The 23,992-nt window shown below is 40.2% G+C and overlaps 2 protein-coding genes across 2 annotated transcripts; one reads left to right on the top strand and one right to left on the bottom strand.

The window, feature by feature from the left end:
• Window positions 1-622: 622 nt before the first annotated feature.
• Window positions 623-14,433, top strand: cdk10 (cyclin dependent kinase 10). Its single transcript, XM_056388316.1, has 13 exons — window positions 623-812; window positions 2,199-2,271; window positions 2,366-2,437; window positions 2,804-2,906; window positions 4,294-4,375; window positions 5,525-5,592; window positions 8,083-8,135; window positions 9,966-10,035; window positions 10,296-10,355; window positions 10,667-10,790; window positions 10,911-11,050; window positions 13,284-13,336; window positions 13,423-14,433. The coding sequence occupies exons 1-13, from the start codon at window positions 723-725 to the stop codon at window positions 13,515-13,517; spliced, it is 1,083 nt and encodes a 360-aa protein (XP_056244291.1). The 5' UTR covers window positions 623-722; the 3' UTR covers window positions 13,518-14,433.
• Window positions 14,434-14,963: 530 nt separating this feature from the next.
• vps4a (vacuolar protein sorting 4 homolog A) lies at window positions 14,964-23,883 on the bottom strand. The gene is made up of 11 exons (XM_056387842.1): window positions 23,672-23,883; window positions 22,900-23,011; window positions 22,634-22,778; window positions 22,474-22,535; window positions 21,695-21,814; window positions 20,797-20,953; window positions 20,377-20,525; window positions 20,088-20,169; window positions 18,955-19,174; window positions 18,714-18,854; window positions 14,964-16,984 (listed from the first exon to the last, which is right to left on the bottom strand). Exons 1-11 carry the CDS (start codon window positions 23,690-23,692, stop codon window positions 16,883-16,885), a joined length of 1,311 nt encoding a protein of 436 aa, XP_056243817.1. The 5' UTR covers window positions 23,693-23,883; the 3' UTR covers window positions 14,964-16,882.
• Between the last annotated feature and the right edge of the window lie 109 nt (window positions 23,884-23,992).

Here is a 23,992-nt window from a genome sequence, read left to right as displayed (position 1 = left end):
TCTGTGGGTTGAAGGGGGAATGTAAAAATTACAATCAGTAAAGGCGAGAAAAGTGGGACAGACAGAGGAAAGGGAGATAAAGTTACAAGAGTAGGTAGTGGACACAGGAGGGAGGAAATATGGCAAGGAAACACCAGACAGGCTTGTGTGAGGGATGTCAGCAACACACTACAACTAATACGCAAGTTGTAGGAGGACTGGGATACAGAGATGGTGAGGAATAATCTGAGGGCTGCAGGAGTTCAAAAGATTACTGAGCATGGGGGAGAGCGCACATGTCAGGGCACTGTAAGCTTTTATGAGGGATTAACAGTTTTTTATAGGATATGATGGATAAACAGGATTTGGGTGGTAGGGGAGGGAAGATAGGACATTTATAATATGACTGGGTTGTAAAGCATGGCGTATGAAGTTTAGTTTAGTGTGTGTGTGTGTGTGTGTGTGTGTGTGTGTGTGTTTGTGTGTGTGTGTGTGTGTTTATTTTTTATTTTTTAATTTTTTTAAAGCTGTTTAGATTGTACGTCTATTGTCTGATCCACACTCCGGACCTGAAGGGGTCGGTAATGCACCAATGAGCTGATGCCAAGCGCCATAAAACAATAAGACGTAGAAGAAACAAAACCAAAACACAATGGCGGCGCCCACCAGAGTGAGATGCTGCTTGTCGAGTTGAAAACATAAGCGACGATATTCTTGACTTTTTTAAATTTTTTTTTGAAGGAATGGACACCGTAGGAGAGGACGAACCGGACCCTATAAAGCTGAAGTCCGTCAAGAACAATAAAACATTCACAGTGCCTCAAAATGACAGGGTAAGAGGATTATCTGCTCTGTAAGAGGAGACAGTGAAACCATCATTCACACAGCACCACACTTTTCACATTTAAATGGACTTGACAGAAATCTGACGACAAGGCAACATTAAATATTTATTTAAATATTATTTAAGGATTTTACTGTGTATTTAGCTGTCTTTAACTCAATGTAATCACGATCCTCATGCGAGGTAGTTATTAAAATTGCTGATTTTTTAAACGGAGTTTGGTGTAGTCTCCATCTAAGAGAGTCAGTCTGTTGTGCTTATGTGTGCACATTGTGTAAAAGTAATTAGTGAGGCGCAAAAGTTAAGGTCTGTACACTTCACTGCTTCAGCCATTGTCTCCAGCAGCAGCCAATCTCATTACTGACTTCCTCTAACACATAAGCCTGCACGTGGAAGCACCTCACTACCACGTCATGTAGTGATGCCTTGATGAATCCTCACTGCCAATGTGAATTGGCTCTAAGTGTTTTCTTTCCATTTAGGTAATGCTAAATTCCCCTGTGAGCCAATACTTCTTAGTGGCTCAGGGCGACAGTTTGGTTTGATAATCACCATTAGATCCTTTTATTGATGTCTTGTTCATTTCATTTCAACTTAACTAAATGTCCATCTAGGTCATCAGTCATATGTGATACATCACATGGAGCTATCCAGAGGAGCTGTATGACTTCCCAGTGTCTGTCCATCAACCACTTTTACCATTTAAGCTTAATCCCATAGATAATGTCACAATCACAATGCACTGACTACGAAAAGTTTTCTTAACAGCAGTTGGAGACGAGCATGATGCATGGAGATCACTGAACTGAAGAGAACCTGGCTTGTTACTTATAGATTCTGCATCACAAACAAAGTTAGAGAAATACATCTGAAAATATTACATAAAATGTATCCAACAAACCCACATTTCAAGATTTGTGAATATTGATAACAAATATAACTAACTCATTTGTTCTACAGTTGCTCATATTGTATTACATTCTGGAAAGACTTTGAAAGTTACATATTATGCAAAACAACACGTTATTAGCACTGAAGAGAAAAATATTTTCACTTATTTTGAATGTAAGGATAACAATTTATGCAATATTGTTAACCTCTTGATTTTACAAGGGACATTTCATATTCATAGGTGAAATTTGTTGTTTTCTAATTGATCTTGAATGTTACTTTGAGGCTCTCAAATTTTTAACAAACAAGAAGTTAATATGTATTCTGAAATGCTTGTCTGAGGACGTCTGTCACTTAAAAAATATATTTGTCCTTTTTAAAAAAAAAAAAAAGAAGTATGTATTTGTCCTTTGTTGTTAGTAGAGTTGATAAAAAAAAAAAAAAAAACACTGTTTGCCATCTCCTCATCTTTCCACTCTTTCAGTTTGGGAGCTGCAGAAGTGTCAGAGAGTTTGAGAAACTCAACCGAATTGGAGAAGGAACTTACGGCATTGTGTGTAAGTCATTCATGTTCGAGACTATAGAGATGTTTGACTAGGAAAAATCAGTTTAACTGCTCAGTAAATAAACTGTTTCCTTTTCTTACCATAGACCGAGCCCGTGACACCAAGTCAGATGAGATTGTAGCGTTGAAGAAGGTCCGGATGGACAAAGAGAAAGATGGTAAGACCATTTCTTTAACTCTGATTTGTATGTGTGTGTTTGCTTGGAATCACAAATATCAAAGCGTAGTTCCTCTGGGCAACATCAATGCATTTAAACCTCTTGTATACATGAAGATGTTTCCCCTGATAGTGTCAGTGGGGAAAATGTTAGGATGTCATTTGCAAAAATCTATTTAGTTGTTGTTGATGTTCAGGATCAACCAACCCTTCGGCTCCACCTTTATCATGGCAGAAAACAGAAGCAATTAATTAACACAGTTAGTCCAAAGTTTACATTCCCACCACGAACAGTTTATTTCCTGGTTTCCTGGTTTGATATGTAAAAGTTATTGAACCTGCTGATGGCCTGCTCTCTGTCCTGCAGGAATCCCCATCAGTAGCCTCAGAGAGATTACCCTGCTGTTGAGGCTGAGGCATCCCAACATAGTGGAGCTGAAGGAGGTGGTTGTAGGCAGCCAACTGGAGAGGTAACACACACACACCCACACACACACACACTGTTGCAACAGTGGCCCTGTTCAGACCTGGTATTAACATGCGTCTCCAGTGATCCAATCACAAGTGGTCAGCTCTAAGTTCATCAGTTCACACCAGAGAGAGAGAGAGAGAGACTGTGTCAGAGACAGGTTGAGACAGAGCAACATATGCTGCTACATTGTAGCACATATGAAGACATCAGAACAAAGTTCTTCACAAAAATTTAAATTTAAAAGCTTTAATTCCATCTGTGACTAGACTAAAATTCAATATGTACTCAAACAGTGTCGGCAAGATACGTGAGAGCATATCAAAGCCTTAGAGAACAACAACACGTGACAGCTGTAGTTTCCTAACACATTGTTATTAAGTGTTTGTTTAGGCTCAATAATCCACAATTAATTACTTTAGTAGACCTATGAAACAATGATTACTGTTCTTTTACTTGTTCATTCTATTTGACTTAAAATAGATTTTGATAATATTATATGAGCGAATATATGTATTATTTACAGATATCATTATTATTTTGTGTGTAACACTTTGCCAATATTGTCCACCTGACATTCATGCCAATAAAGCATATTGAATTGGAGAGAGAGAGAGAGATAGAGATAGAGAATCATTGCTCCACTCACAGCTCTACAGTGAAATCAGGTTTTATCCAGTTGAAATAGTAAAATATTTCCGGTTCATTATAAACTGTGTTGGGACTAATCAGACTGTGACGGAGGACGTCAGTAGAGGAGCTGGTCCTTCAGTGTGGTCCAGGACACATTAATGTTCACATTGCTAGAAGAAAGTGTCCACATGTGGTCCAGAGTCCAGACCACCTCCGAATGTGGTCTGAGTGATCAGACTTCAAATGTGTCCTCAGTGTGTCTTGGGTGTGTTCACACCTGAACTTAGAGCTGAGCACCTGTGATCAGGTCACCTGAGACGGAGGTTGATACCAGGTCTGAACAGGGCCAGTGTTATGGTGGTTTCTCAGTTTTGATTTCAGACCAGAGTGGTCATCATCTGCCTAATGCTAAGACAGGGGAAATATCAATATACAAGTTGTTAAACTTACTATACAAGTTAAATTAGACATATCTACCGGCTCTAAATGGGTTCTTTAAATCAGCACTTGAAGGAGAAGAGGGACCTGCAGTAGAACAGTTTGTGTATGTGGCAAATACACTTTAGTGGATTAACAACTGCAGCAAACGTTATTGTTGTATATCTGTCTGGTTGCAATGTAACTATTCATAGTCTGGACTGTAAGAGCTTATTCCTTAAATGTAATGAATATGTAATTGTAGTTCATGTGCCCCCCCAGTTGGTTTCTGTAACCTGTCTGTTAACTTTACACTGAATCATGTGTTTCCCCTTCAGTCTGTTTCTGGTGATGAGTTACTGTGAGCAGGACCTGGCCAGTCTGCTGGAAAACATGCAGACGCCGTTCTCTGAGGCTCAGGTAGGACAGAGTCAAATTCCTACATCTAACTTTTAACTCATATTCATACAGTCTTTGTACTTTGTGTAAATTTCTGACAGAACTGATGTAATTCTTTTGTCTTCATTAGTTTATACTTTTTCAGGCTACCACCTACACCCCCATACACAAATGTAATATATGCACATATATTGCATTTCCATATGAACATATAAAATAAATGCATATACATATATGTAAAAATTATATATGAAACCTATTAGAAATGGGAGCAATTTCATATTTTGACATATGTCAAGCCCATACAAATATCTGTGTTTATGTATCTATGCTTATAGACAGATGTTACATAAATATATATCCTTTTTAAAGCTAGTCGATATATTTTCATATCATATACAGTAGGGTCCAAAAGTCTGAGACCACTTTCCCAGAATGGGAAGATAGACATGTTTCAAATTGATGAGAAATTCATAAGAAAAACATATATAAGCATATAGAACTTTTATATGAATGTGTTTTAATAAACCTACCTATATCAATTTAATATATAACATTAACTTGTATGGTTGTAACATGTTATACCATATAAAATTCATCATATTATACAAATTTTACTGTGCGTGTTTCATATACGTTATAAACTTATATTTTCATATATCCTCAGGATGTATACATTCGATAATAATATATCTCCTTATAGGTGACATAGAGTACATGGCAACATATATTACATTTCTGTATGGGTTCTTTTCAAATACAATACATTTTCACATGTTCTGGTCTCTAAAGATCAGTCAAACAATATGAGGAGGAATACAGTCTCTTTAGTTAACTGCTCCCATTTAGTGTCCAAGCTGAGGTCATGACCTGTGTCGAGGGGTCACACCCAGACTTTGTTTTGTTTTGAGGCGTCACAAACCACGAAGATGGTGAATAGTTGCTGTGTGAATGAAACCACTGCAATATTTCAATATAACTGTTGAATAATTATTCACGTTGTTGATGAATCGGTGGTAAATTTTATATTACAGAGAAAAATAAAAATTCCTATTTTTGTAAGGGCTCCTTGAACCCCCTCCATATCACCACTTTGGTCTTTAGGACTCATTAGTTGCTGTGTTGGTTTGTGTTGTGCAATATGATGTTTTCTTTTCCTCTGTTTTCCAGGTGAAGTGTATCGTCCTTCAGTTGCTCAGAGGTTTGGAGTATCTCCACCACAATTTCATGATACACAGGTCAGTGCCAGACTATCCTGGAAACCCAACAACTAACTTTCCAGTTTTTCTCTATAGAAAAAAAACCTGTGTCACCAGCTTTCTATTTCCTTTTTCCCTGAGAGAATTACACAAATGCTGCCATTGCTAAAACACGGAGACTGATATCTGAACCGAGAACAGTGGCAATGCAGAAACCAACTGATAGATCTTAGTGAATCTGTGTTTATAAAGTGTTAGCTTGTGAGTGAACTAACTACAGTATCTCTTCACATTTCTAATGTGCAGACTCGTAAACACATCAGGGTCTGTGTCAGTGCCATCTTCACTGATCCCGAACAGTAACAGAGGGAGAAATCCAACAGAAAAAAAGGCAGAGACACAGCATGAGCGCCGTCACATTATACTGTCACTGCTTCTTCACTCTGTGATGCTTCTCTGTGGAATCCAGAAAAATGTGTTACTGATGTACATTACAGTCGTCATCACTGACACGTGATATTCACTGAACATCACAAACTGATGTTCAGTGAATATCTCTAGCATTATATATCTTCCTCATATTTCACACATTCAGCCTTTTAGTACTATTTTTTCCCCACCTGTCGTGTTCTGCGTCACTGAGACAGGCAGTTGGATTAACTAAGTGGACTGATCTGATTTTCAGAGCTGCAGTCACATTTAATGCTGTGATGCAAAGGTAATTAAAGGAGCTAAGGAGATGATTTTAGAGTTCAGAGGGAGATATAGGTCTGCTGTTACTCAGCTGGAAAAGGGATAATGGAAATCAACAGTTAATAATGCAAGAATATAGAAGTTTTACAATAGAAAGCAGTGGAAGAATGATTCCAATAAAGATGAAAGCTTTGGTCCAGCTGCAGAGGAGAATGCAAAGAGAAGCAGAGTTGGCAGGTGCAGGAAACGAGACAGCAGTGAAATGCTTTACTGATGCCATTAAACTCAACTCTGAGGGATTTAGGTTGTTTTGAAATCAGTCCCTCTGTTATGAAAGAAGTGCCGCAGCATGAAAACGCTCTGAGGGATGCTGATGTAGCACTGTCCATGGAGCCAAACCGGATAAAAGGTTTATTTAGGAGAGGGAGAGCCGACGAGATACTGTGAGGCCTCGCTGATCTATAGAGAGGTGTTGGAGCTGGAAGGTTCGAGCGCTGAAGCCAAACAAGCACAGACGTCGCACCTCATGGAAATAGGCTTCACCTGAGGCTTTGAGAACTCGAGTCACATTAGAGGAAGCGGTTGAAGCTCTGGATCCTGGAGGCGCCAGTCACAACATCTGTTCTTGTGAAAACAAAAATGAATACACTGGAACGACCCATAAGCAAATTATGCTCTTTAGTTCCAGCATCTGAGAAGAGAGGAGAGTATGCAATTATCTAAAGTCATACAAGCAGATCCTCACAATGACTTTAAAGGTTTGATGTTTAAGAAAAGGAATATATTTGTTTCATGGCTGTAATTATTTTTGTTTATTAATGGTGAGCTGGTGTGTGAGAGCCTTTCTAACAAGTTTTTATAATTTCCTATGTCAGTCATTTCAATGTAAACAGTTTGACCCATATTACAGGAAGAGCTTAACTAATTAATAATAATGATTTATTTTAGATTATTTATGATTTATTTATAGAGCACTTTTCAAAAACTATGTTACAAAGTGCTGGACAAAGACAGCAAAAAAAAAATGAAATCAATAGATTTAAAGGAGAACAAAACGTGATAAAACATTTAAAACAATCAGGCGTATAAAAACCAGGACAGTCAGTTTAAGAAAAATAAAACACTTGAGGGGAAAGTCAAACCAGGAAAAGCTCTCAGATAAAAGTATGTTTTAAGAAGAGTCTTAAAGGGGGTTACAGACCCAGTCGACCTGATTTCCTCAGGCAGATCGTTCCAGAGCCTCGGGGCCCTGAACTGCAAACACTTTGTCCACTTTCATTTTCAGCCAGGCCTCTGGAACAGACAAAAGGAACTTTGTATGAGGATCTCAAGGTGCTTACTAGAATACTTTTGGAGATGTAACCACGAGAGAGGCCACAGAGAGCTTTAAAATAGATCAATAAAATCTTTAAATCTATTTTAAAACTCACAGGGAGCCAAAACAAGAGTGATGTGGTCATGTCTCTTTGCTCGGGTTAAAAGCCTGGCAGCAGAGTTCTGTACAGTCTGGAGACGATCAATAGGTTTCTGGTTGGCACAAGTAAAAAAAACTAAGGAAGGTGTGCTGGATTAGAAACTGGAAGACGCCCTTGTGTGTTGTAGTTATCTTGGTTGGTTTAATCTTAGTTTTGTGAAGAATTTTTTTATTCCTCACTGGGTTTGATTTATTTAAAAAGCCTGTTTCCAGTTCAAACCTGGTTTATACCAGACGGTAAATCAGGTACGGATGAAAATCAACTCGCTGATTTGGAGCGTTCCCACAAGTGGAGAGGGTTGAGAGCTCAAAGCTGTATCTCCTGGTCGCTGCTTCATTATCCTCTTCAATCTTGTTATCAGGGACCTGAAGGTGTCTAATCTGCTGATGACAGACAAAGGCTGCGTTAAGATTGGTGAGTCATCACTGTTACCATAACAACACCTCTACAGCTCTCACTGTAATCACATTATACCTACACTGACATACGGTCCTACACATACTCTGCCATTACTGACCTTTGACCTCTCTCTGACCATGACTGCTGTAGATTCACACACACACACACACACACACACACACACACACACACACACACACACACACACACACACACATTTATACAACATTTTGTCATGTTGCAGTCTTATGCTAAAATCATTTAAATGCATTGTTTCTCTCATCAATCAAACCCATAATGACAAAGTGAAAACTGAATTTTAGAGATTTTTGAAAATTTATTAAAAAGGAAAAAGTGAAATACCACACTGACATAAGTAATCAGACACTTTGATATGACACTTGACATTTAGCTCAGTTTCCTCCATTTCTCTTGATGATCTCTGAGATGTTTCTACACCTGTCCAGCTGTGGTTAACTCATTATGTGTAAAGACACACTGTCTATATCAGGTCTCACAGCTGAAAGAAAGGAAGAACCGCCGCAGAGCTCAGAGACAGGATTGTATCGAGGGTCAGATCTGGGGAAGGATAAAAAAAAAAAAAAAATATTCTGTAGTATTGAAGGTTCCCAAGAAGAACAGTGGCCTCCATCATTCTTACATGGAAGAAGTGTGGAACAACCAGGACTCTTCTAGAGCTGGTCACCTGGACTAACTGAGTAATCAGGGAGACGGGTCTTGGTAAGAGAGGTGACCTGGACCCTGAGGGCCACTGAGCTCCAGAGATCCTGTGTGGAGGTGGAGAAACTTCCAGAATATATAGTGTGTGTGTATGTGTATGTGTATATATATATATATATATATATATATATATATATGTATATATATATATATATATATATATATATATATATATTTATGGGTTTTGTGGCTCATTGGTTCCTCCTGAAGACACAAACTTTTAAAAACAACTCACAAAAAATATAGTTTTTTAAAATTTCCTAAAACAGCTGGGCTTTACATTACTCAACACAGGAGGAAATGGTGCAGTTGTTGAGGAATCTTTTTCATCGTAGCGTTGATCCACACTTGGTGCTCTAGTGAGCGTTTACAGCAGCAGGACTGTGTGTGAAGGACTCGGGCAAAATAAGATACAGAGTGTGTGTTCATGGTAATGAAGGAACCTGTCAGTGTGGCTCACACTACTAGTTTTTTGAAACAATGCAGCTCTTTGTCAGAGGAATCAAATAAACAAATAATACTTGTTATTGGGATTAATTCATTGTCAATAAGAAAACTATAGAACATTGCCATCCTTTTATAAACATTTTACATAAAGTTAAATGGCCTCTACCTCAGGCTTCTTAAGTTTAAGTGCAGGATCCTCGCTGCTCTCCCAACATCTCTGCTTAAAAATAGTTGAATTGGACTGAGTCGCCCTGAGGAGCAACATGAGCATTTATTTGATTTCAGCCACTGATGTCTATTTCTGTTGACTTGTATTTATAGTATCATTTATGTTACTTTTTACAGTTTTATATTTGTTAATACCTTCTAGTTTAATATACAGTAGAATGCATTTCAAATTCGTGTCAGAAAGTACATGTCAGTACTGTACTTACTAGCTTTTTCTCTTTAAGAGAAGAATCTTAAATCAAAGTCCACTTACCTTTTTTTGTGGAGTGGGATAGAAAGTGGACCTTAGTTTGAGATTATTTTGCCACACTACTATTTACAGAGTCATTTGTTTAGCTAATTGGTCGAAAATTAATCACAAGTTAACTGAGTGTATTAACTGTTATTTATTGGATGTGTTTCTTGTCCCTTTGTTCCCCCTGTACACAGCTGATTTTGGGTTGGCCAGGATGTACGGGATCCCCCAGCAGCCCATGACCCCCAGAGTGGTTACACTGTGGTGAGTGTTCATATGCTCAGTCAGTTTAGCCTAATTCTGTGCGTGTGCGTGCGTGCGTATGCGCGCGTGTGTGCGTGCGCGCGTGTGTGTGTGTCTGTGTGCGTCTGTGCAGATGAACCTTGCTTACGTTGTGGTTGTGCAGCCTCAGTGGAAACTCCTTTTAATCCTCCTCAGTAATCCTCGGTTATTAGCTGCGTTACCTCACAGCGGCTGTGTCTATATCACAATATGTGCTCATTCCTGCTGTCTGCTGTCTGCAGGTACAGAAGTCCAGAGCTCCTCCTAGGGACCAAGACCCAAACTACAGCTCTGGACATGTGGTACATCTCTATCCATAATGAAAACATACACATAATAACCAAATGTAATACCCAAGAAAGTCCTCTATTCCCACTCATTACATTTCAGAACATAAGGTAGCTCCACCTGGAAATAACAGTAATTATAATTATAATTTTATTTTAGTTTTTATTATGATCCAGTGTCTCTATGAGAACATCCACACACACACACACACACACACACACACACACACACACACACACACACAAACACACACACACACACACCACATTAACCAGGAAATGATGGTAGGAGTTGTTGGTAACGTTAAGTGTGGTGATGTGTGCAGGGCGGTCGGCTGTATCCTGGCGGAGCTGCTCGCTCACAAACCTCTGCTGCCTGGAACCTCTGAGATCCAGCAGGTCGACCTGATTGTTCAGCTGCTGGGAACACCCAACGAAAACATCTGGCCTGTGAGACTGCAGCTCTGAATACATCCTCAGCATTAACCCTGTGTCTGATAATGATGATGATGATGATGATGATGAATAGACCAAACTTAATTTGTTTGTGTATATGTGTGTGTGTCCCAGGGTTTCTCTCAGCTGCCCCTGATCGGTCAGTACAGCCTGAGGAAGCAGCCGTACAACAACCTGAAGAATAAATTCACCTGGCTGTCTGACGCTGGTCACAGACTGCTCAACCTGCTCTTCATGTACAACCCACAGCGCAGGTACGGCCCCACGCTGTGCTGGCTGGTTCACGCTACATCACCATGTGTGCATCTAGATGTGTGTCTGTCTCTTTTCCTCTGACTCCCAATGTGTGAACAGCATTTCTGTTGTAGCTGATTACTAATTTAATCTCCGAAAATGTGAATCTTATTAACATTTAATTTATCCTGTAAAATAACTTCCAGTAAGAGTTTGTCCTGAATCATGAAGAAAACGGCAGGGAGCTTATTAAACAAGCTTATAATGAAAACAGGCTGAAATACTCCCACTACTACTTTCTTACCACAGCATATTAGAGCCACATTGAAGATACTGAGTCTGTTCTATAGTTAGACAGACAAACAGCAGCTGCCAGAAGCAGCTCAGACTGACACTGACTGTCCTTTCACCTGTTTGACTGGTTGTTGTAATATTCCTAAAAATTATGTTTTTTTCTCTCTGAATTTTCCATTTTTAATTCTTGTAATATTACAACTTTATTTTTGTAATTTTATATTTCTTTTCTTCATTGTTGCTGTAACACTATTTTCTTACACTACTTATAAGAAAAGAAATCTTAAGAATTGAATTCACTGACTCAAATAATTCGATTTTTTTCACTATATTTACACTTTTAAGACAGATTCTTCTGTCTGTAGCTCTTTCCCAAAACACCAGTGTGGCTCAGGGCTGAAGTTTTATCTTCCACACAGGACGTCGGGGGGAAAACGTTTCTGTCAGTCTGAGAGTGCAGTGGTTAAGATCTGACCTCGCACTGTCTCACACTGTTACTATGAAATAACCCGGCTATTCCCCTAAAGTATAAATGATCTTCCATCCCTTTTCTCTCGAAGCCTTACTGAGTGGTGTTGCTATGGTTACTGCACAGTTGGAGATTGTTTCAACCCTGTAAATGATAAACACTTCACACCAACTAAAGCAACCACATTCTCAGGCTGAGATCAGATAAGTGTCCTTCAGTAACTGTTAAATCCAATCCGAGTGTGGATGTGCACGTACATGCACACGGCCCAGATCACACTTCATATACATGGATATACATACACTTACATACCAGACTTGACTTTGGTGTTATTGTGTATTATATCATTAGATGTAAACAGTCAGTCAAGGGGAGATCAGCTCCATTTCGGAGGTTCACCTCTGCAGACACACATCGTCTCTCTCGTTTCTACAAGTGGTGAGTCATCGTTTGAGTGACGTCATGCTGCTCCTCTGAAGAACTCAGAGGGTTTTTCTGCTGTCAGACTCTAAGATTTAGAGGAGGCTCGTCTTAATTCACCTTGTCCCACAGGCGTCAGCTTGACAGCTACGATTTATTTGTTCAACTCTTTAGGGAGAGCACATTATTTTCCTGGGTCGCTTCTCTGGGCTTCAGCAGTATTGTTCTATTTATCAGGAAGTTGATTTAAACACATAGTTGTCACTTTCATGTTTCACAACTGCTGTTTTTCTACAATTTTATATATATTATACTTTCTAGTTTAATAGACAGTAGAATACACTTTAGATTTCATCAGGTGTCAGAAAGTACATGTCAGTACTGTGCACTTACTAGCTTTTTCTGGACCGGAATATATGTTGAATAGTATTTTGGCAAAAGATTCTTTTTTGGGCATTTTAGCCTTTATTGTTACAGGAAAGTCAGGGGGAGAGAGAGGGGGGATGACATGCAGCAAAGGGCTGTGGGTCAGATTTGAACCCATGGCCACTGCTGTTAGGACTAAGCCTATGTGTTACACGCTCTACCAGGTGAACTACAAAAGTGCCCCCAGCAAGAGAATCCACAGTCCACAAAAGTCATTTGTTCAGTCAATTGACAGAAACATATTAACTGGTATTTATGAAGCAAATATTCCAGATATTCACTGGTTAGAAATGTAAGGATTTGCTGCTTTTCTCTGTTTTAACTCACTGTAAATTTTATATCTTTGAGTCAAAATAAGAAATTTTAATATGTGACCTGATAATGATTAATCAGTTAATTGAGAAAAACATCACTGTGGTAGTGGTAGTATTTTTATGGATGTGTTTTGTCCCTTTGTTCCCCGTGTACACAGCTGATTTTTGACAGCTACAAATTATTTACTCAAGTATTTAGGGAGAGTGTGTTATTTTCCTGGGTCGCTTCTCTGTTGGCCTCATTAGTATTGTTCTATTTATCAGGAAGTTGATTTAAACATAACGGCTGAGCCGTCAGTAACTGATTCTTTTCTGTTCTTCCTGATCCAGAGCTACTGCCAAAGATTGTTTGGACAGTTCCTACTTCAAAGAGAAACCTCTACGTGAGTAGAAAAGATGTTGGGTGTGTATCAGCTGTGATCTCCCCTCATGCTTGTCATTAATTGTGTTTCTCTGCTCCTCTGTGCAGCCTGTGAACCGGAGCTCATGCCGACCTTCCCCCACCATCGCAACAAACGAGCTGCTCCTCCGGCAGAGAGCCACGCGAAGCGGAGCAAAGTGTGATCAGGACGGTGGTGAGGATGAGGATGAGGATGAGGATGAGGATGAGATTCTCACTCAAAGGATGGGCACTGGTTTTTGTTTCCATGACATGCACTGGAAACATAGATTTGCTCTTAAGGATGTTAATGGATTTTCCTGTGGAACTTTGAGCAAATGAAAATGAATTCCAATCATGTTCAGATTCAGATTAGATAGACATCAGAGCAGGTCTGGTTACACGGGACCCTTAAGCGTAAAGTATGATGCAGTAATTAAACTATCTAACAAAGCTGTAACCGCACATTCTGCGGTGTAGATACAGTTGCCTGCAGCACTGTGAACTGCTTATAGGCCCAGTATTAATGTCTTCTGTTAGCTTCCAGATTATCTCTTATAATTCATTTTGCTGCCAATGTCTGTACACAATAGTTCAAGGTAATGAGGTTGCCTTGACAACTACACTGAGGCATTGAGTACTTGTACTGGTGTGGCGAACATCACCGTCTTTTCAGCTGTCCTGTGATCAGTTTCGATCCTCATATCAAAACAATAAAACTGAAAACGCATGACAAGTAGGAACTGAACCAACTTGCTTGAGCTCTGCCCACAGTTACACTGCATCTGCATGGCGGGAGATGTAGAACCATCACTGTGTGTCAAGGAGCAGCCCTGTGTCAAAGTGTCCTTGAGGGAAAGTACTGAAGCCCTGAATCTGCTCTTAGTGTTAGTTCAACATTTTGGGGAATATGCATATTCACTTATCCCCACATGTATTCTCATTGGATCAAAGAGGTTATTCGATATCTCGGGCCAGAGAAGATAAGATACTCTCCAAGGATCTGCTCCGAGATTCTGTTCAGTTCTTCAGCCGTTCTTCACCGTAACCATAATCTTCATGTTTTTTCCTCTTTGGCAAATATTCAGTAGTGCAGGTCTGGTGAGTGGGTGGGTGGGTGAGTGGGTGGGTGGGTGGGTGAGTGGGTGAGTGGGTGGGTGGGTGGGTGGGTGGGTGGGTGGGCAGCCTGGGCAGATATTTGGGATGAGTCTGGGTAAAACGTGCCGTTTGTATTTTTTGGTTGACAAGCTTTCGAAATTCCCACTTTTCCTGAAAGAAGCATAGTTGACTTACTGGATGTGGGCGGAGCTGGACTGTGATGTACTGGATGCGGGCGGAGCTTGATCGGATCGTCCCGCCCGCAGCCAATACTACTTGCTGGCATGCTGCATATTTACTGTACATATGTGAGAGTGCTGTTTGTGTATTTCCTAACATGAAATATTCCTCAGATCGGATGCCTAAAGTGTACTGTAAATAAACAGTGGCCTCATTAGAAATCAGTGTAACCTGGTGGAGGTGTGTGTTGTGTTTCATACATGGCTGTGAATAAATAGAGAACATACTGAAACAGAGCCCCTAAGTGTATTTAAACCAATAAACATAAGAGAAATGTCAAACCAACAACTGCCTTTTTTTCATTTGAAATGTCAGTTTTTATTAATTCAGGTTAAATTAGTAGTAATGGTTACATGGCCAGTCGGAGATTAGGTCCCCTTACAGGACTGTTAATAATGACCTCCCACTGAACCAGTATGTACCTCCACAAACACACAGCGATACTAGCACTGAGCTATCACAAGAAGTGCCATTACTGAGTCAGCCAGACAAGCCTGTAGTCCTGATGTGACAGTGAGAGGTCAGAGAGTTGGTGCACGATAAACATCCAATAGCAGTTTTTGATTTAAAAGATTATTTAAAACTGAGTTAGCCAGCTCTCCTTTCTGTCTGTTAGTTGACAACAGGACAAACACTGTTGAAGCTTGAGAAGGAAAACACATGGTAATGAAACAATATGGTAGTGTCGGCCTCAGAGAGGAACTCTGTATTTACCTCCCAAAACAAAAAAAAACAAGACTTTCATTAGAGCTCCATCATGAAAGCCCAATGAAAGAAACACTTCAAGTGTAAACAGACTGTATCTATTAGTCAAGTTACATGTCAGGTGTGACCAAACAGGTAGTATAAATAGTGACAAAACAAAACAACAAAAAGTGTCCATGTTGAAAGAGATGAGAGTTCAGCCTTGAAGAAGAGACTGCTAGTACGGCTCACATTCAAAACAGACAGACAGGTGCATTCTGGGAAATGAAGTGCAGAAAGAAATTCATTTGAGCTCATTTAAAAAGAGCAGAGATCATCCTTGCCACTGGAAATAGCAGTCGAGAAAAGAACCTCACCACTTTAGGTCTATTTAGTGGCTGTTCTGGAGCTTTCAGATGCACATGTTCAACTTCTTGTTTGAGCGCTTTAAGACTTCTCGTCCATTTTGATGATGTGATCTGATCAAAAGCTCTAGAAGATACCAAAAGGACGTTGTCATGAGGTTTTTGTTTTTTTCTTACTGTTTCCAAGATCAAGAATGACATTTGAACCAATATGGACGAGAGGACAGCACAAGATCCTGTGATGATTTAAAGCTCCAAAACGGCTACTAAATGGACATGAGGTGAGACTGTCATCTCAAAGGTTTTTGGATTGAATAAATATGATGTCTGGCTTTCAGTCAAGCACATCTCTTGTGTTGCAAATACTGAAGATGAATGCTAAGCTTAAACAGCTGCTAGCACAGAGGTACAGGCCTGATAAAGACACAGAGCTGTAGAGGGACATGGAGGCAGTGATCATCAATTCATTTACCTCTTCATCAAATAACAAAATAACAGGGATCTCAACATACAGACAAACACATTAAGACACACAAGTTTAATAAAAACACTGAGATGCGTTCACACACTCGCATGCCTGGCAGGAGAACTAACTTCTTTTGTTTCTTCTTAGAACGTCACTGTCCTTCATGGCGGATCCAAAGCAAAGTGCACAACGGCAGCAGAATGTACAGTCCTTCAGTCAGAGATAGAATCGGCTCAGTAAGGGACAAACTTGACGCATTTAGACTCAAATGCAGATTTCCTTGCTTCGATGCAGGCTAGATGAAAAGTTCTTTGAATGCGCTGTAGCGGTGGCTTTGTAACGGAACATTGTCTTCAATGGGGGGGAAAGACAGGTGCTCTCTTGTCCAGCTATTAACTCACACCAAGGTTTTCTATTGTTGCATTTGGTCAACGTCCTCCAAGGATTCAAAAACACTGGACTGGATGATTACAAGTAAGAAATACAGAATTTCTTGTCCTTTTTTTTTTTTTTTTTTTTTTCAACCAGACCAGTCGTTTATTTGAAATCCATGAGAGGCAGAGAACCAAGCACTCGGCTGAGAGGTGAAGGGATGGTACAGCAGTAGCGGGGGAGACAAGTTGATGGGAGCAGTTTGACCCTTCTGTTGGACTCGGGGAGAGGTGTGGCAGGGGGTGGGGGGGGGGGAGCTCATTTCTCAGCCCTCCATCCCAAAGTCCTCTGTGAACTTCTTGACCTTCAGCAGGTCTTCAGTGTTGACTGTGGGACGGGTGGTGGACAGAGAGCGCAGCATGTCCGACTGCAAAGAAAGCAAAGACACAAATCATTTTTTATCACTGATCTCCATTCTGAATTCTGTTTTTGTGGATCGTGTTATAATATAAACATGATCCATTAAATCTGATTTACAAAATCACTCACACCTGTTTCCGTCCCAGCTGGGGAACCCTCCCTCTCTCCTTTATCCAATCATTTGTTTTCCTGAAGCTGTTTTATTCACACTGGTAAACTGTCTGTAGCTTCCTCAGCTTCAGCAGCACAAACAGCTTTGTCTGTAACTGTTATACTATGTTGATTTATTCTCTCAACAATTTATCTCCTGACAGAAGAACACAAATCTGTTCTTCTTCTAAACTACTTAACATGTTGAAAATGTAGATTACGCAACTAAAATAGAATGTACAGTAAATCCCACACTTACATCATTTCGTGCGTTTACATATCTTTTACCAATAACCTAATTTCTCCACACTAATCAATCGTGTGGTTTTACCTCATGAATATTTATCAGAAAACAATCTACTCTTGATCTATTAATGTTATTTCAAACTACAGTGCACCTTTAACATAGGACCTGATTCTATGGATGCAGTAAAACCTAAACCAGGGTCCGGTTTCACAAAGACAGACTGTGACTGTGTCTTAGATTTAACATTCAGACTTAAGAATCTAAATTCATCTGTTGCACAAAGCAGTTTAGTTCTTGACTCTTGATCTCAAACTGGACTGTGGTACTATGAATTCTGGGTAAATTAAGATTTTAAAATAAAAAAAAATGGCCGACCAAGGAACTGCATACAACTGCTTAGCTCTGTTTACCTCAGTAGAAAGTGTTTTGTCTTTTGGACAAATTGTCATTTGGAAGAATTCAACAGTAACAAGGACGTTTTACTTTGAGTAAAATAAAAATCTGATTTGGTTTCTAAAAACTCTTTCTCTTCTCTTTGCTCTCTCCACAACAATATCAACATTGGTCTTAGACCTGAGTTAGCCTGGGACTGTCTAATGTTTTTATCTTAAAATGAGTCAGTCTTTATTTTAGTGAAACAGTCTGACAAACATCAGACTGATCTGTGAGCAACATGAAGACTGGACCAACACTACAGACCAGTCTGACACAGCTTGGTGAAACTGCTCCTGGTATTGTGGCATATTAATATATTAAACCAATTCAGTTCAAAACTCTTTGTTTGTCCCTCAATTTAAGTCAAGTGTTTACAAACAAATGCCTCAAAGACAATTCATTTACACACATAGAAACAATGTAAAACTGCAAATATTAGTGAGATTTTAAATAGACCAGGATTTACAACAGTGTACATGAGTCTAATGGCTGCAGGAAATCTAAAACACATTCCTGATGACATGAGCTTAAAATGGTCATAGAGAACATATGTGGGACTGTTGATAATATCATCTGACTCACTGAGGACTTGTCCAGTTTTAAGCTGTGCTAGGGATCTTTGTGTTTTGCTAACAATCTTAGGTTAACAACAGTTGTTGACGGCACCTTGCAATCACTTCTTGTCCTTTGGACAAAGGGAACTGAAAAACTTTCAACAAAAATCCTCATCAATATTCTCTCATCTATGTCTGCAGTATTAACACTGCTGAGCCTGTTTCATAATCACATCTGCATCTGTCATCAAACACACCCACAGCTTCCTTCTTACAGACGGGATGTTCTGTTCAGGTGTGTCTTGTTGTTACGGAGGCAGCGGATCAATGCAGGTCTGAAGACCACTCACCATGCAGACTATGGGCTCCAGTAGCTTATCACTAGGCACATCCATCCAGGTCATCTCTATGGCTGCAGGGTCGCCAGGGGAACAAGGAGTCAAGAGGTCGTCGACCATCACCTGGTTGTTGCTTCTGGATGGGCCGCGAACCTGCAGGAGTAGCAACAAGAAAAAAAAGCACAACACTAATGATAAATGTAAAAACTGTAAAAATCTGACATGAAGTTTTGCAAATTTAACATGAGCTCACCTTTTTGAAGTGCGTGGCAGACTGGACCTTCCTGACCGGCTGCATGAGCGCGTCCCGGACGATGATGCTGATGTCGGCTCCAGAGTAGCCGTCTGTTTTGCGGGCGAGCTGCCGCAGGTCAGCCTCGCTCAGGCTGTGTGGCGTGTTGCCCAGATGAAGACGAAACATCTGAGACCGAGCTGGCTCCTCCGGCAGAGGGATGTAGATACGCTTCTCAAATCTGTCCACGTGACAGAGGACAAGTTCCAATCAATCGCACGTTCATCAGCTGTTCAAATCACAGATAACATCAACAGTGTGCAGGTTTCTGATGTGTTGAAGACTTTACAGCTTTAGCTTGTGAAAACTGACTGCAGCTGAATTTCAGACTACACAGAGATATCTGTTTGTATCTGAACATAACAGTTGTTTACGGGCAGAAACAATGACAGGGACACCCACGTTCGCCTGATTGGGTCTCATCAGCCTTGAATACCAGTGGTGAATACAACATGGATAATGAGTTACTGACCTTGTTGGCTTTGCTAGCAGCTGTTGTGCAGGTAAATTCTGCATTTTAATGTTACTGTCTTTGCTGTTCCTTGTTCGTAAGTGTTCTCAGCAACTAACCAGCTGCAGAGTAGACAATAGTCATGTGATATGTGTTTTCATGTGTGTTAGTGTGGACAGAGATTATTTCTGATGCGGAGTTAAAATGCTCGTCTGGACGGATTGATTTTGTTTTAAACGTATTAAACGTATTCGTGTGGACGAGCCCAACTTCGTTGTTGTCTTTGCAACAAAGAAATTGTTGTGTTAAAAGAGTTCAGTTGCTTTTTGTTACACCTCTCCAGTTCTATTTGTCAATAACTTGTGGTCCTTTTGCATTTGAGAGGAAAATGGTTTAAAGTAACAATGTGAAGACGTAAGAGTCATCACAGGCATTTAAAACTACTTTTATTTAACAAAGATCCTGTTCCAGTTGCCCTGAATCATAATGTACACGTACAGGGAAATGTTTCCTTTAACTGACCGAGATGAATGTAACTCAACTTTGTAATAAAATGAACTGTTATTATTTGAATGACCCCCCAAAAAACCCTGTAAAACAAACTCAGAGTGAGACTAATCTGAGTACTGTAGTGACTTCTGACCTTCTGCGAATGGCAGCATCTAGCACCCAGGGGATGTTGGTGGCTCCCAGCACCAAGATACCATCATTGTTGTTTCCCACACCTACAAAACCAGAGAGCTTCAGTCAACATGAGCACTTCCTGCTTCCCTCGGTGTCCACGCAGGGGATTTTCATATGTCAGATGACTTCTCTATTGTCACTTATACAGTATATAATAATATATTATTTGATTCTGCAGAGTCTTCACTGTGCATTATTATTGTACGTCAGTCTGATTGTTCTCTTTCCTCATCTCATCTTTGGCTCACCCTGCATCTGGACCAGGAACTCTGTCTTTATGCGACGGGCAGCCTCGCTCTCATTCTCATTCCTGGAGCCGCAGAGCGAGTCCACCTCATCAATGAAGATGATTGAGGGCTTGTGTTGGCGAGCCAGGTCGAACAGATTCTTCACCAGCCTGGGAGACACAAGGAGAGGAGGAGAAAACGAGGCTGAGAGACACAGGGACAGCAAATTTAAAGGAGGAGCAGTTTATATTGATGAAGAGTGTCCCTGAATACTGCTGGGCTGGACTGGAAATGGGTTTACTGGGAGGTGGGGGGGTGGGGGGTAGGTGTAAACTCTGATTTATCAGCTTTAAAAATAAGCCACTAATGTGTAATTACTGCAAAACGACCACATGTCCTCTCTCTCCCTGTTTATAATGCAGTCATTTCAGACGGACATACTTCTCACTCTCTCCCAGCCACTTGGACATGAGGTCTGAGGAAGAGACAGAGAAGAAGGTGGAGTTGTTGGCCTCTGTGGCCACGGCCTTGGCCAGGTACGACTTCCCCGTCCCTGGAGGACCGAACAGCAGGATGCCTCTCCAGGGAGTTCGCTTGCCTAAGGACAGAGAGACCGTGGGTCTTACTAGGGAACAAATCACTACAGTAGCATCCAGTAGTCCATTCCAGCAGTCCAGGACAAACAATGACGGCGATAAATCAGGGATGGAGATTAACATGAAAACATTTACTGCTGTACCAACTAACAATCAAAAGCTTTTATCAAAGGAGGAGCAGCACAAGTAAGGCTAGAATGATATTTCCAAACTCAAGTAACTTTTCAATTATTATGCACTTAGACTGAACTACGACTGTGACTAATTCTCACTGTTGATTTGTCTCTAAATTATTTTTTCAAATGATCCATTGACAGTCTATAAATCGAAAGAAATTGGTGAAAAATGTCCACTGAATGTTGTAACCAACAACAGACTTCGGATAGACTGAAGTCTGTTCAGTCTGAAAAGTATCAAATTAAAGTAACAAAGAAAAGTAGCAGAAGCTGAAATCAGAGGTTTGGCATTTTTGTTTTATAAATAATTGGTGCCAAAGTATACTGTAGATCAATTTCAGCTCCAAATGTACGAATATTGCGATATTTCCTGCCATATACAAGATTTTTCATATGCATTATTAGACACATATACATATACACACACACACACACACACACACACACACACACACACACACACACACATTTATCAAACTGAAACATAAGAGATGTTTCAACCTACATAATATCACCTATCACGGATATATGATAATTAGTGGGTGTAAACAGAAGATCCAACAGTACCTGTGAAGAGGTGAGGGAATTTGATGGGCAGGATGACAGCTTCCTTCAGAGCCTCCTTGGCCCCCTCCAGTCCAGCCACATCGTTCCACCTGACATTGGGCTTCTCCATTACAATAGCACCTGGACACAGAGGCAGATCATCATTAAGATCTTTACGACCTTGAAATGCCGACTGAAGAAACTCTTTGATGGCAACAACAAACCTGTATACCTGGCACTAATAAGACCTCATAACTTCCAACATCACTACTACAGCTGCTAGTAAAAACTGACTTGATTAAGTCTTATGTCTCTCTCTCTTTAGCAGTGCAGTCTTCCTCACAGAATACTCAATAACACACAAACATCAAATAGATTCATTTCCCCACCACTACATCTGTAGATTAAACAACCCTCTAGCTCTGCCAAGACCCTCACATCCACATTCATACACTGTAACTGACAGAACATTTTCTTTTCATATTCATCACCACAATCAATACATAATATACCATACCCTATAACCCTACTACCGTATAACCCTATCCAACTGAAATTGCAGTAATTGCATGTCAAATTGTGCATATCACAACCCCTGTATCTCTCTGTCTCTCTCTCCATCTGTTTGTTCATATTTTGACTCTGTTTCAATCTTTGTTGTATCAACAAACCCTTTTGTCTTGTTTTTGAACCAATGAAAAAAGGCCACAAAACAGGAAAAAAAGAGAAAAAAAACAAAAAAGCAAATAGATTTAATTTGTACCCATGAGGAATGATTGAATCCATGCATGCCCACTCACCCATAAGTTGCTCCTGCAGTTTCTTCTTCTCTGGGTTTTCACCCTCACTGTCACTATCACTCCTAGAATGCAAACCGACACATAAAAATACAGAAAAGCCCACTACTTGAATTTGACACTTGAACATGTTGACTGAAAGAGCAGGAAAACAACAGCATACTTGTCATTGCTCTGAGCCTCCTTGACAGGCTTCTTGCCCTGTTTGTCTTTATTCTTCAGGTAGTCTTTAAGTTTCTCTGCTCGGTCCAGGTACTGCATGCATTTAGCTCGTATGCTTTCCTTTGCCTTGTCGCTGTGGGCCTCATCTGAAGGAAATATTCATTTCCATGAAATGTGAATAAATGTGAATAAAACCCACCAATGTTTTTACCAATGGAAGACTGTAAACGTTCAGGTAGGACAGGTATTTTAACTTCCTGTACTCACATTTGATGGCATGTAGGAAATACTCCACAGCATGCTGATACAGGCGCAAGGCCTCCTCATAATTCTTTGCCTTGTCTTCTTCTGTGGCTTTAGTCACAAGATCAATCGCTTTCTGCAATAAATGCAGGGAAATAATGTCAGAAGACAGGTGTGAGATGGATTGGGGGTGGAGACAGAAATAAGGGCAGGGAATATACACGTTAGTCATCATCATATCAGTCTGCACATGTGGACACTGGAGCTTCAACCAAAACAAAGCATAAGTTAAACAAATAATATCATACAATAGGATCATACTAAACTTCCTTCCTTTTTATACAACAAAAATCACTGTGCTGTTTCTTAAGCCAATTACCCAAATAAAATGATCCATAACGTAAATCTTAGTTGTCTCCGTCTGTAAGCAGGAGCCACAGCCCAGCTAACGGGCTGGCACCGTTATAAACATCCTCCAGCTGGGGGTTGCCGTTAGTTAGCAATCCACAAACTCATGACTCACACCAGAATTTATCTAGATTATTTCTACATTATGTAGTTAGCAAGTACAGTAAGGTTAGAGGAATATGTTTATGGTAATGTTATTTTCAAGACAATGGAAGTACTGTTTGCTGGTTGAGTTAACTGAACTGGGTTGCCAACAATGTCAGCGGGCTTTGGCGTCAGCTGTTTTGCTAGCAAGTTAGCTTGCATTCAAGGCTACTGTATGGTGAAATAAGCCAAGTTATGTCCAGTTGTAGCAAGCTAACGTTAGCTAGCTAATATCCTAACGTACCTGCAATGTTGACGTTGTCATTTCATCTCACTCTTCTGCTATCCACCCAGATTTCTATCCTCGCCAAATGTGGATATGTGAAAAGATGCACTCGTTAACAGCCCTGTGTTGTGAGGTGACGGGTTGACATGACAAGCTAGCAAAGATGACAGTTCTGCATCGACCCAACAAAACCACAGTAACACTGCGTCTACCGACAAGCTTGCGCGCACAAAGATAACTTCCGGTTTAAACTTTCAAAATATAACACGCAATGACTAGCATACCATAAAATGGACATTATCAACATAAATTATAATTGAAAAAACTTTCATTTGAAGA

Source organism: Seriola aureovittata, chromosome 10, assembly GCF_021018895.1.
Source record: "Seriola aureovittata isolate HTS-2021-v1 ecotype China chromosome 10, ASM2101889v1, whole genome shotgun sequence".
NCBI classification, from domain to species: Eukaryota; Metazoa; Chordata; class Actinopteri; order Carangiformes; family Carangidae; genus Seriola; species Seriola aureovittata.
Note: the sequence above shows the minus strand (reverse complement) of the source record. Positions and strands in the feature narration are given on the sequence as shown.